This window comes from Schistocerca serialis, chromosome 5, assembly GCF_023864345.2.
Source record: "Schistocerca serialis cubense isolate TAMUIC-IGC-003099 chromosome 5, iqSchSeri2.2, whole genome shotgun sequence".
Taxonomy (NCBI): domain Eukaryota; kingdom Metazoa; phylum Arthropoda; class Insecta; order Orthoptera; family Acrididae; genus Schistocerca; species Schistocerca serialis.
In genome coordinates this window covers 483,598,583-483,613,574 of record NC_064642.1, presented here as the reverse complement: position 1 = coordinate 483,613,574, position 14,992 = coordinate 483,598,583, and the positions used below count along the sequence as shown (strand labels likewise).

General features: G+C 42.0%; 1 protein-coding gene across 1 annotated transcript; it reads right to left on the bottom strand.

The window, feature by feature from the left end:
* Nucleotides 1-14,054: 14,054 nt before the first annotated feature.
* Nucleotides 14,055-14,612, bottom strand: LOC126482014 (putative gustatory receptor 28b). Its single transcript, XM_050105982.1, has one exon. The coding sequence runs from the start codon at nt 14,610-14,612 to the stop codon at nt 14,055-14,057; it is 558 nt and encodes a 185-aa protein (XP_049961939.1).
* Between the last annotated feature and the right edge of the window lie 380 nt (nt 14,613-14,992).

The window sequence follows — 14,992 nt, the reverse complement described above, 5'->3', positions numbered from 1 at the left end:
ACTTGGCCTTCAATCTGACTCATGTTTTCCTCAATTTTATGTGCTCAGTAATTGAGAGAAATACTGTAGATAGTAGGCAAAGCTGGAATAGAGTAACTTTTACTAAATATAGTGATTGGGAAAGATAAAGTGACGATGGCAACTAATTAATTTTTGTTGTAGGACCGGCCAAGCGATAAAATTGTAACATGATGCACTTGCTGGCCAGCTATCAGCCAAGTAAAACTGTTGAGTCATGTGATTGTAAGTATTGGTTCAGGGCTAAGGCCGAGGCGAAAAGTGACGTCTGCGTCGGTACGATGAGTCACGTGGTTACTGACTTGCGAGTGCCTAGTGACATATAATCAGGTAATCAATGGTTTTTCGCAAGTCAGGTTCTGAAAGCATGACCAATGTGTGATTAGGTCCTAAGATGGAGTCGCTCACAGTGTGGCAGAACGTGGCTACTTTGAAATAATTCGAAAATCAGTAGCAACTCACAGTTTCATTGTAGTGCAAAACGAATGACATCAGCTTATTCACAACATGGGGGTACATGTATTCAGACATTAATATTATGAATATCACGAAAGCAACAGAAGCTAGGTATCATCTCTAAATAACTACTGCAACCTTCATCTTCCCAGTCTGCTTACTCTATTCATCTCTTGGTCTCCTTCTACGAGTTTTCATTCTCTCCCCCCCCCCCCCCCCCCACCCCACCCCTGCCCATCACACGCACACACCTACCTCGAGCATTACATCGGTGACCCCTTAACATCTCAGAATCTGTCCAGTCAACCGATCACTTCCTCTGGTCTTGTTGCGCCACAAATTTCTTTTCTCCCCAGTTCCATTTGTACCTCATTGGTTATGCGCTCTACTCACCTAATCTTTAGCATTCTTCTGTAACATCATATTTCAAAACCTTCTGTCCTCTTTTGTTCTAAACTGCTCATAGTCTATTTCACTTCTGTAAAAGGGATAAAATTCAAACAAACACTTTCAGGAAAGACTTCCTGATACATAAATCTACATTTGGTGTTAACAAATTTCTCTTCTTCAGAAACATTTTCCTTACCATTGCCAGTCTACATTTTATATCCTCTCTTCTTCGGCCATCATAAGTTATTTTGCTACCCAAATAGAAAAAATCATCTACTGCTCTTCCTAATGTAATTCCCTCAGCGTCACCTCATTTAATTTAACTACATTCCGTTATCCTTCTTTTGCCTTTGTTGATGTTCATCTTATATCCTTCTTTCAAGACATGGTCCATTCCGTTGAACTGCCCTTTGCTGTCTGTGACAGAATTACAATGTCATTGTCAAATCTCAAAGTTTTTATCTCTTCTCCCTGAACTTTAATTCCTACGCCAAATTTTTCATTGGTTTACTACTTGTCCAGTGCACAGAACGAATAACGTCGGGAATAGGCTAAAGCCCTGTGTCACTCCTCTCTCAACCCCTCGGCTCTTATAACTGCTGTCTGGATTCTGTACAAGTCGTAAATAACCTTTAACGTTCTGTACTTTACCACTGCCACCTTCCGAATTTCAGAGAGAGTGTTCCAGCCAACACTGTCAAAAGCTTTCTCCGAGTCTACAAATACTATAAACGTATATTTGCCTTTCTTTGACATATCTTCTAAGATAAGTCGTAGAGTCACTACTGCCTTGCGTGTTCCTAGATATCCGAAATCCAAACTCATCTTCCTCGAAGTTGGCTTTTACCACTTTTTCCGTTCTTCTATAAATAATTCGTATTATGAATTTGCAACCAAGACTTACTGAACTGATACTCTGGTAGTATTCACATCTATCAGCACCTGCATTTTTGGACATGAAATTATTGTATTCTTCTTGAAGTTTGAGGGTATTTCGCCTGTCCCATTTACCTAATACACCAGATGGTAGAGTTTTAACATGCCTGGTTCTCCCAAGGGTATCAGCAGTTCTGAAGGAATGTTGTCTATTCCCAAGGCCCTTTTTCGGCTTCGTCTTTTAGAATTCTGTCAAATTCTTCTCTCCTTTTTCTCTGTTCTAATCAACCGTTGCCTAAAGCTCCGTCTCAAGCTCCCATCAACCTCTGGTTCTTTTGACTTATCCAGGTCCCATCTCCTTAATTTCCTACCTTTTTGGAATTTATTCGATTTTAATCTACAACCAATAAACATATGTCCCTGGAAATTCTTATAATTTAAAATCTGATCCGAAATCTCTTTCTTACCATTCTACATCAAATCTGAAACCTTCCGGTGTTTCCATGTCATTCCACGAATACACTCATCTTTCATGATTCTTGAGCCATGTATAGCTGATGATTAAATTTTGCTCTCTGCAAAATTCTACCAGGTGGCTTCCTCTTCCATTCTTTTCCTCCAGTCCATAATCGTCTGTTATTTTACCTTCTGTTCCTTTTCCTACTATCGAATTCCAGTCCCCTCATCACAATTAAATTTTCGTCTCCTTTAACTAGCTGAATAATTTCTTTTGTCTCATCTCATATTTCTTCAATCCCTTAATCATCAGCGGAGCTAGTCGGCATATAAAGTTGTGCTACTGCAGTAGGTGTGGGCTTCGTGTCTATCTTGGCTGCAATAATGCGTTCACTATGTTGTTCATAGTAGCTCACACGCCATTCCAGTTCTCTTTTTCATTATTGAATCCATTTCTGCGTTTCACCCTGGACATCTGACCGGATGTCCTGTTCCTCCTGCCACCGAACTTCACAATTCCCAATGTATCTAACTTCATCCTACCTATTTCCCTTTTTAAATTTTCTGACCTGTCTGCCGATTAAGGGATCTTACATCCCATGCTCCTATCCTTAGAACGCCTATTCTCCTGAATAGTCTCCGCCCAGAGATCCAAATTGGGGATTATTTTAGCTCCAGAATATTTTATCTAAGAGGACGCCATCATCACGTAACCATACAGTAGAGCTCCATGCCCTCAGGAAATAACATGGTTGTAATTTCCCCCTTGCTTTCAGCCGTTCGCAGTACCGGGACAGAAAGGCCGTTTTGGTTGATGTTGAAAGGCCAGATGAGTCAGTCACCCAGACTGTTGCTTCTGCGACTGTTGAAAAAGCTGCCTCCCCTCTTCAGGAACAACACATTTATCTGGCCTCTCAACAGTTACCCCTCCACTGTCGTTGCACCTACGGTAAGGCTGTTTGTATCGCTGAGTCACACAAGCCACGCTACTGACAGTAGGGTCCATGGTTCACAGGCAGGGGTGGCTTGGGTAGTACATTAAGTGAATAATCTCACAAAAAACAATAAAAATTAATAACTGACGAATGCTTCATTCGATCATGACAAACAAGATATTGGATGATAGCTTAGTACTCCTACCATCATGACTGAAAGTCATACATTGATACATGTATTATTTATTGTGTTGTTAGGTATTTTATAATCTTTTAATTATATAAATTTATCATACCATCGTATTCTCCTTGGTTATATAATAAATGAATTCAGCATGGCTTTCCTTACACATCTCCCTACTTAATCAAGTAACATATGTCTAGATTATTACTTGATTTTTTGTTTATTTAATTAATTGTTAATTCAGCCTATATTAAAGACGCTCGTCATTTGAGAGTGGTAATTTGCATGTAAGGATTGATAACGCCAGTGGATGGAGTGTAAAAATACCCATTCAATGAGCAGGTCAACTTTATAGTTCTACATGTCTTGGCAACTTTTCCTTTCTTATTCGTCTTAAGTGAATATGTACAAAATTCGTGTCTCACTTGGTTATCGTTACACATTTAGATATGGAATAATGAGGATTATCTGATGGGAAATGTCGAGAAAGATCTTTCCTTTAACATACATGTCAGATATGTAGCTTACGTATATTCTGAATAGTGGTCCATTTTCTATACTTTAAGTATATTGCGAATTTTGGAGGGGAAACCAAAGGCTTAAAAGCGTGAGTGAACAGTCGGTGCTGGCCATTTTGCATGTGACGGTCAGTAGGTGTGGATCAGCCTTCAAATGTAGGTCTCACAGCATACTGTGGTCAATTCATAGTGGCCAGTTTTCATCCAGAGCGCTGGGCGAGTTCATTCGTTTGTTCAGAAGGGGAAGCCGACAAGCGTTTGCCTCCTTGCAGCCGTTCGGCGATGACAGAACCGACGCGCACGTCCTGCACCTTTCTCAAACGATTTTACAGAAATTATTTAGTAAAAAATTTCATTTTTGCTTTACTTGTAGCTTTATATGCCAGGTTTATTATGATATGCCCATCATTTCGTTAACTGGCATAGTTGTGGTGATATTAACATTGAAATAAGACGCTGCGCGAAATTCGAAAATGTTTGCAATGAAAAGTAGGGGGCGCTACGATTCTGCGTTTCGTGCATATTACATAATATACACTCCTGGAAATGTAAAAAAGAACACATTGACACCGGTGTGTCAGACCCACCATACTTGCTCCGGACACTGCGAGAGGGCTGTACAAGCAATGATCACACGCACGGCACAGCGGACACACCAGGAACCGCGGTGTTGGCCGTCGAATGGCGCTAGCTGCGCAGCATTTGTGCACCGCCGCCGTCAGTGTCAGCCAGTTTACCGTGGCATACGGAGCTCCATCGCAGTCTTTAACACTGGTAGCATGCCGCGACAGCGTGGACGTGAACCGTATGTGCAGTTGACGGACTTTGAGCGAGGGCGTATAGTGGGCATGCGGGAGGCCGGGTGGACGTACCGCTGAATTGCTCAACACGTGGGGCGTGAGGTCTCCACAGTACATCGATGTTGTCGCCAGTGGTCGGCGGAAGGTGCACGTGCCCGTCGACCTGGGACCGGACCGCAGCGACGCACGGATGCACGCCAAGACCGTAGGATCCTACGCAGTGCCGTAGGGGACCGCACCGCCACTTCCCAGCAAATTAGGGACACTGTTGCTCCTGGGGTATCGGCGAGGACCATTCGCAACCGTCCCCATGAAGCTGGGCTACGGTCCCGCACACCGTTAGGCCGTCTTCCGCTCACGCCCCAACATCGTGCAGCCCGCCTCCAGTGGTGTCGCGACAGGCGTGAATGGAGGGACGAATGGAGACGTGTCGTCTTCAGCGATGAGAGTCGCTTCTGCCTTGGTGCCAATGATGGTCGTATGCGTGTTTGGCGCCGTGCAGGTGAGCGCCACAATCAGGACTGCATACGACCGAGGCACACAGGGCCAACACCCGGCATCATGGTGTGGGGAGCGATCTGCTACACTGGCCGTACACCACTGGTGATCGTCGAGGGGACACTGAATAGTGCACGGTACATCCAAACCGTCATCGAACCCATCGTTCTACCATTCCTAGACCGGCAAGGGAACTTGCTGTTCCAACAGGACAATGCACGTCCGCATGTATCCCGTGCCACCCAACGTGCTCTAGAAGGTGTAAGTCAACTACCCTGGCCAGCAAGATCTCCGGATCTGTCCCCCATTGAGCATGTTTGGGACTGGATGAAGCGTCGTCTCACGCGGTCTGCACGTCCAGCACGAACGCTGATCCAGCTGAGGCGCCAGGTGGAAATGGCATGGCAAGCCGTTCCACAGGACTACATCCAGCATCTCTACGATCGTCTCCATGGGAGAATAGCAGCCTGCATTGCTGCGAAAGGTGGATATACACTGTACTAGTGCCGACATTGTGCATGCTCTGTTGCCTGTGTCTATGTGCCTGTGGTTCTGTCAGTGTGATCATGTGATGTATCTGACCCCAGGAATGTGTCAATAAAGTTTCCCCTTCCTGGGACAATGAATTCACGGTGTTCTTATTTCAATTTCCAGGAGTGTATTACTGCATATGAATTTTAGCTAACGTATTGGATTTTTCTTTAGACTTGAGTGGAGGTGTCTGTCAATAATTCTCGAGAAAACTGATCTGAAGTAGCGCACTCATTAGCGATCGCACAGCACCAACGATAGTCAGAGTGAAATAGCTGCAACATTTCTCAAATTTCATAAATGGTTTGAGGTATCGAAATGACATTTTGGCAGATGATGGCACGCAAAGAGGGGATAGTTTTGTCATATTGTTATTGTGCAAAACATCATTATTTACCGTGTTAATTCACTAACTACAGACTTTTTTGATGGCAGGCTGTAATTCTTCAGGGCCATCGATAGCTGGTGAAACGAGAAATGCTTTGGGTTTTGGAACAACTTAAGTGCAGTCATTACACGTTTATTTTGTACTGAGGATGTGATTTTTCATAAGTTGCTGACCATAACAAACTTAAATAACCACTGTTTTAGAATTCTCTCGCAGTTGCGTCTGCACAGATACTAGTGACTTGAGACTGTGTTAATTCCGCTGACCTTTGACAAAAAGAAGCAAATTTTAATATGGAAACAAGAGAACTGTGTAGGTTTTGTCCAAATTCCCCATTCGTGACACTTCTCTGAAAGTTACGAATGTTTAAAAAAACCAGACGAAAATAATTAACTGCATTTTCGACGAAATTCTTTTTGGATACTAATCAAAAACAGGTGACAGATCTTTTTGAATAGTCACCATGCAAGTGTGAGTGTGATAGCGCCCGGCTTAAAACGAGGGTGAGTCAAATGAAAACCTTAAATATTTTTTTAAATATTATTTATTGTGCAGAAGTCGTACAAAGCTGTATCACTTTTCAGCAGTCTCCCCCACGCTCAATGCAAGTCCTCCAGCGCTTACAAAGTGCATAAAATGCTTTAGAAAAAAATTCTTTTGGTAGTCCGCGCACCCACTCATGCACCGCGTGGCGTACCTCTTCATCAGAACGGAACTTCTTTCCTCCCATTGCGTCTTCGAGTGATCCAAACATATGGAAATCACTTGGGGCAAGGTCTGGTGAGTATGGTGGATGAGGAAGATACTCAAAATTCAGCTCTGTGATTGTTACAACTGTTGTACGGGCAAGGGGGGCCTTGCATTGTCATGTTACAAAATGACACCTGCTGACAGCGATCCACGTCGCTTTGGTTTGATTCAGACCGCAAATGATTTTTTAGGAGATCTGTGTATGATGCACTGGTGACACTGGTCCCTCTTGGCATGTAATGCTCCAAAGTGACGCCTTTTTCGTCCCAAAAGAGAGTCAGCAGAACCTTCCTGCTGATGGTTCTGTTCGAAACTTCTTTGGATTTGGTGATGAGGAATGGCGCCATCCCTTGCTCGCTCTCTTCGTTTCCGGTTGGTGGAAGTGAACCCAGGTTTAGTCCCCAGTAACGATTCTTGCAAAGAAGCCATCACCTTCTTGTTCAAAGGGCCGAAGAAGTTCTTCACAAGCATCAACACATCGTTCTCTCATTTCAGGAGTCAGCTGCCATGGCACCCATCTTGGAGACACTTTGTGAAACGGGAGCACACCATGCACAATCTGGTGTGCTGATCCATGACTAATCTGCAAACATGCTGCAATGTCATTCAGTGTCACTCGGCGGTTTTCCTTCACCATAGCTTCAACTGCTGCAATGTTCTGTGGAGTCACAACTCGTTGTGCCTGACCTGGACGAGAAGCATCTTCCACTGAAGTCACACCATTTGTGAACTTCCTACTCCATTCATAGACTTGCTGCTGTGACAAACATGCATCACCGTACTGAACCTTCATTCGTCGATGAATTTCAGTAGTTTTCACACCTTCACTACGTAAAAACCGAATAACAGAACTCTGTTCTTCCCTGGTGCTAGTCGCAAGTGAGGCGGCCATCATTATACTTATACTACGACGGTATGTGTGCATCTGCACTATGCTGCCACCTACAGGCCATTCTGTGCGATGTTTGTAGCATGTTTACCAACTTACAGGATAACAGCGCGAAATTTCGATTTGTTATTACAAATTTAAAGTTTTCATTTGACTCACCCTCGTATTTACAAAAAATGTAACTGTAGGCTTCAGTTTAGGATGGCACTTCCCCTCCACGCTCGGCATTTCTCCTACAGCGCCTGCCCACAGCCCCCACCACTACAACTCTCCCCTCGCATGCCCTGCCATCTGCGCATCTACTGACATTTTGAGTGCGCTTTGATGTATTGTTTTTTTTTTTTTTAATATGGACTTGTAGTCCGGGGTGATATGTTACAATACAGCATCACCGGTCTATTACGGTCTAACTGTGTTGGTGAAGCAGTAAATTTCCACAGGGCAGTGACTGCGTCACTGCAATTCACTTTGGAGGTGGGGCGGTGGGACTTGTAGTCCCATACCATCCTCTGACGGTGATAGTACTACATGAGTCAGGCAGAAAAATTTTGCCTGACATGGGCAGGTGAAGGTGTGGCGGTGGGATGGAGGTGTGGCGGTGGGGCTTGTTGATGTATTGGAGAACAGGCAGTGTATTTTCAGCCTTTGGGAAGCAAGCGACTGCGAGAAAATACTTTAATATTTGTGTGTGTTTAGAAAAAGTCTGCTACCATACATATTTATTTATTTCATATTTTATTTAACATAAAGTAAAGCGTTTCAGGCATGTTTTCATCATCATCAGACATTTGTGCATTCAGATGTTACTTAAAGACAAACCGACAGCCTAAACTAACTGGGGTAACTCATCATTGAGTAAAAGAGTGTTCATTGCACAAAAGCGTGTAATCATAATAAGTGCTAGAGCTGATCCAAGATCATCGTGCAGACACTTATTTAAAGAGCTAGAGATCTTCACTGTAGCCTCACAATATATATATTCACTTACGAAATTTGTTATTAACAATCCGAACGAATTCAAAAGTAATAGCAGTGTACATGGCTACAACACTAGGAGAAAGGATGATCCTCACTACTCAAGGTTAAATCTAACTTCGGCTCAGAAGGGGTTAAATTATGCTGCCACGAAAGTCTTTGGTCACTTACCTAATAGCATCAAGAGTCGGACAGATAGCCATATAGCATTTAAAAGGAAATTAAAAGAATTTCTTAATGGCAACTCCTTCTACTCATTAGATGAATTTTTGCATATAGTAAGTGGGTAATTTCCCCAACCCCCACAAAAAAAGAAACAAATTAAAAAAAGAAAAATATTAAGTGACATGTAATATTTTGTGTAATGTAATATCTTGTATAGACACCTTTTATATCTTGTATAGACACCTTCTATTTACCTGACACGTTCCACATCATTAAGAAGTGTCGTATTCACGATCTATGGGACAAGTATTAATCTAATCTAATCTCTAATCTGAACTGCTTTTGTTCACTGTTCTGCAGGTAGAGTGGCTATAAGGGTAGCCAGAAAACGATGTCCAATTTTGACTTCAGCTGGCGTGGAGCTGTTGTTTCTCGTTGTTGTAGTTGGTGCCCCAATGATTTTGACATTCCAAAGCTTCATCTGCATAGTTGCCACACTGGCACAGCTGTTGTTCAATGCAGCAGTGCAATAGTATTATGTTGGACAACAGCATCTCCAGGGTGACGACGACGCAGATGAAGCTTTGGGACGTCAAAATCGCTTTAGTTTAACTCTCAGCAAGAGGCACAGCACCAAGCTCGCAGAAGACAAAACTGGACCTCGATTTCTGTCTGCCCCAATAGCCATTCCAACAGCAGAACAGCGAACAAAAACAGTTCAGGGTTAATTTAGACAAAGACATTTTATCTAAAATAACATCTGTAAATATTAACACTTTATGATGAGCAAAACATGTTCGAGACGTGTTGCAATGTGTCATGTTAAAGATAAAAGTACGCGGGACTGACAGCATAAAACATAAATAATTTTGTGGCACGATTACGATTATACGTGACGCCGCAGAAGCTTCGACTATGGACAAAAGGAACGTTTCATCTGGCTTTTAACTTTTACTGCATTTGAATACTGTAGTTACTTGATTTTGACGTTTAAGTGAATTATTGTGGCACCGCCTTTTTTAACAATTTAGTTGCATTGACTGAGCGACAAAGTTACCACATCATTCAATTCGAATCCTCTAGTGTCGTCTACATTTGTTAACCAGAAGAATGTAACCATTTTATCGTTATTATTATCTTATTATTATTGTCGTCATTATTCTATTTTATTGCCACTTGTTTTATTCTAAAAATTCGTATTACTTACCAGTCTTGGACAGTTTGACTGAATGTTCGCAGATTACAATTATTTCTTGCAGCGAGTTCAGCTGATGGTCATGAAAGCAGAGATGTACGACCCTGTGACTACATCGAGCCACGATTCCAAACAGGGCCGTCCATCACCCCATTGTCCTGTCTTAGTGATTTTATTTAGTAAACAGCATTTGGGCAGGTCTGTCGCTCAGTTTGAGACTCAGTTACAGCGAATGCAATGATTAACTGACAAATAAATCGCATGATGTTAATAATTTTCAAAGAAAAATTTTAAGAATGTACTTATTTTTATCGTGGGCATCCCTCCTAAAAGTCTTCAGGCGCTTTTTCTCTGGTCTTTTGGCCGATATTTATCATTTCCTTTTTTGCAATGTGTAGCTGGAGTCAACCTGAGAAATATCACTCGTCACGTCTTTCATGCTCCGCACAGTGTTGACGTAAAGCATTGGTTTCTTTTACAAACAAAATGATTTCTGAAGTGGAAATTTACATGCTAATTAGATAGAGCGATCTCAAATCAGTCTGGTGTGGTATTATGTTTATCGATTGCTGCTGACAGAGACATTAAAACACAAAGCATAACCAGTATTTCAGCAACAACAAACACCATCCTGGTCCATGCAGGCTGCTGCCACCATGCAACAGTGGTGCTCAGTCGCTGTTGCAGTACTCTTTATTTGTCGTGTTTTAACGTTCCTGTTAATATAAAACAATAAACCGAACATCGAATTAGGCTAATTTGAGGCTGCTTTATTGAATGGGTACGCAAATTCCGCTTCAAAATTCATTTTGTTTGTAACAGGAAAGAAAGCAGCGCTTTCCGTCAACACTGTGTATCGCTTGAAAAGTGTGATGAGCAGCATGTTTAATGTCTCAGATCGTGTTTGAACTACAATAATGAAGTGCTGTCATCATACTTAAAGGAAGGAAAGAGATTTAAGATGCAGCACCAGAATTAATTTTGCATGAGCACTGTGTTACATGAAAAAATACTACAAAAAAGTAACGGAAATTTGAAACGTATTGGTAATGAATTCACGGCACTACGTTTCCTGAATGAGGTAATATAAGACACACTCCTCATTAGAAAACACTCCTTAATCGTCAATCGAAAATTGCAAAATGAAGGACGTAATACGGATGGCAATCCTTTATTTGTTCTATTTATCTCCTCACTGCTGAAATTATTTTTTCTGTAATTAGCACATTTGACAGTGCATGATTACATCTAGTTATACCATATCTGTGTGTCACTTACAAGTACTTTTTGCATGGAGAATTTTTGGCTGTAAAGTATTTGTAGTATCATGAAACAAACAAATTTTCAATAACTTTTCATGCCCCTAACAGAATTTACAGAAAAAAATCCAGGCTGTTACATATTTCTTACATTGTCTAATTAACGAAACAAAATTCTTAATTCATCCTAAAGCCGCTGTTTAATGAGTGTAACGAGTTTTGTTTTAGTAATCATAATAATGATGAAGCTAGTGAAACCCACATCAATGAAACCATTTTGCCTGCTTTTCTATATTTTTGTTTTCTTTTTGATCCTGCATAACATTTCATGAAAACATGGAAGAATTTTGTATTAAAAGTTTAAATATCATAGCCTTGGCTAAACAGAAAACTGTTTTGTGCATAAATTGAAGATATTTAGAGAATATTTTTGATGTTCTGTACTTACATGGTCTCTCAGCACTCTTGGTGAGATCAGTGCTTTCAGGGAAACTGTCAGCGGTTTAGGAAAAAGAAACATATGTATTGGTAAATCTGATGATTATTTTGTATGTTGTTGTGCGATAAAGTTGTAACTCAGAGAAAAATACGGATTAGGGTTCAGATACCAACGGACAAAGTTTCATTTCATTAGGACTTTTTACTTATAGCGAATGTCAACTTATGCTGCAGAACAAACTCATCTTATGCTACAGAACAAACGAGAACAAATGTAAGGAAATCAATTCAGATAGGAAACGTATTTACTGTATCTAATATCTCAAAACCTAACATTGGTTCGCCCACTGTTAGAGTACGCCGCCGTGGTGTGGGGGAAAGCCGCAGATGCTCACATTGTGACTCTGCAGCGGATACAGAACCGCGCCCTGTAGACTGCTGTGCATCTTCCGAGGCGCTTCTCGACGCGCCAACTCCACGAGGACACCGGGATCCTGCCTCTCCGAGGCAGGTTTCGCGCCATCGCCGTCTTCTACGAGAAGACGGGACGCTCCCGAAACCGGCTCATCTTTGGACTGGGCCAACAACCTCATCACAGGCCAACCACGCGTTGGCCTGACCTGCTGAGGGATTAAGTTTTACTAATCCCTAAACAGAGTATGTCTTTCTCTTTTTCAGGTTATACCAGCTAGGACCAATCAACCAGAGTGGTAATATATCTTTCTCTCTTTTGCAGGAACCGCACCACCACGAGCCAAGGATAGGCTAGTCTTTTCAGCGTCAGCGAGACTAGACTTCACTTCGCACCCAGCCACTGCGTAAGATCCGTGTCTGTCAAACGCCGGAGAGCGCGCTGCATCGGATGACGTCAGAGACAGACTGTGACAAAACACGTATTTTCCGTAATAATTGATAGTGAACTCTCGAGGACTGTACACCGTCCTGGATCGCTCAGATTTGCAAAAGTAACTGTTAGTGTGCCGTCCGTGATATTTACAAATCTGCGTGGCAAGTGGGGACAATTATTTTCTTCTTTTGTGGCGAGCTATTATTTCGAGTATTTTTTTAGTATCAGTAGTCAGGGCGAAAGACAATTGGTAGGAACTTACCATATAGGTCGCCTCTGAACTTCTTATTGTGCTGTTCAGGATAGAGAGATTTACTGTCAGTATGAACATAATAAATACTTCATGTTGTGCGTGAGGAACTTTACTAAATATATGTATCAATTACAATTCCAAATCTTCAGACCTGATCCCGTTAGGCAAATAGAGAATAGAAACATTTCTTTCAGTGGGCTGGACGAGAATGTGGACGTGCAGACTGGAAAATATGGACAGTATGTTCTCCATCGCTTTCTGGTTGACTACAAAAATAGTTGCCAGGCTCTCGTAAAAAGACGGCGAACCTAAGATCAACATGCCGCCCCACAGTGGGTAGGTTTGAATCCCGACCTTTGTACAGTTTTCATTCGTCACTTCAGTCTACAGACATACACCATAGATGTTTGAGACCTGAAGAGGTCTATCGAATCACATAGTTTCATTGGCATCGGGAAGGCCCACTGAAATCAACTGTGTTCCAAAAAGCATATTTTATTCGAACAAATCGAAAGTAATGTAGTACATTATTTGCATTTCTGCAGATGACACGCCTGAAACATTTTTCCTTAAAGGCTGGACTCCAATACTATTATCTTACAATTAATAAATTTAGTCAACACTAATTGACTTCACAGCGTTGGGCATTCTCAACTAAATCCATCTCCACAGAATCGGCGCAAATCTTGGGCTTCACGCGAAACCATGTCTACGATATCACTCGTAGCTGTACAACGTGATGCATTCTTAACAAAAATCCATCATTGTAGAGTGTTAGAAACAATTCATTATTTGGTTTTGAAGTGATAATTTTCCTTAAAAGTGCCGATTAACAAATCCTGTCGCGACAACATTAGTTAAGAGGATGATTAAACGCATTAATTCCCTCAATATTTCAGCGTCTTCAAGAACAGGCATTCAACCACTTGCAGTCATTCACGAATACGTAATCACTGTGATGATGAGTGCAGCCCAGTACCTGATACACACTTATTTAGATAATGAAATACTGTTCCTCTCTCGTTCATGCTGAAGAAGAAGTAGTTATTATTTTTGCCTTTGGCCACAAGACAGTGAGTTCATTAGTTCGTATTCAGGAAACAGTCCAAAATAAACTAATTGCGTCTAAAAATGTTTAACAAAAACACACTACTACAGGAAATAAAGCATCACACAGTACTAATTGATAAAGTCGATCATGTTGTGGAGCTAAGGAATTGAACCTAATATACGTTACTTGCTACTAGGATTGACGTCAGCAAACTGCACGAGGATGACGATGTAGGTCGTGATGGCTGATACACAACCTGTCAGTAGTGACCTGTCCATGAGGAAGAACCCTGCAGCATGGTATCTGAGTCGACTGCATCTCAGCTGTTGGGAGAACTTCTCCAGAGCTGTGTGGTGGACGCGGCCAACCAGTGGTGACAGCAGCGACAGCTTACCGACCAGCTGTTCCGTGTGGTTAGCCTCCTGGACCACCACTTCGCTGCTGTACACGATGCCCACCAGCCGCCACACCGACATCAGCGCCCACGGTAAATACCGCACTAGAATCGCACCTGATGATTCACCAGACCAGATTACTCCCACACGTAGAAAATGTGCCACTACCAAGTAAACATTGATTACAATGTTCACAAAAGAACTTGTTACTTCTATAAGGTTTTGTACACTGTATGCAGCATTGACAGTTTTAGCCAAATCGGAAAGGAGGTCATGCACTTTCTTCAAGTCAGCCAGCGGAATACCGTCATCACATCCCAGCACGTGCTGTACCTTAATCATCATATTTCGCTTATTCCAGTTATGTAATCTCTTTCTGGAGACTAATGAATGCGGATCTGTCACATATACCTCGTGACATTTATGTGGAATATCTTTCCTTGGATAAATCCTAACAGAGGACGATATCATACAGTCAAGCTCATCTTCTGTAGAAAAGTTTAGACTTCGGAGAAGATATTTATTCAGTTTTTGAAATCTTCTGAACAGTATCACGTTAAGTGCACAAAACTGCAAGGTAACCATATTCCTTACGACATGGCCGAAATACACAGGTGTCGACGAAAGAAACCGACCCTGAGGTAATGCAATCCACAAAGTTGCGATGATTAATGAAGCTGTATAAATGATAACCCCATACATCAATCGACGCACGACGGAGGCTG

Excerpts from the sequence above, each read along its gene's own strand:
- LOC126482014 (XM_050105982.1), bottom strand. The coding sequence starts at position 14,612 with ATGATGATTAAGGTACAGCACGTGCTGGGATGTGATGACGGTATTCCG.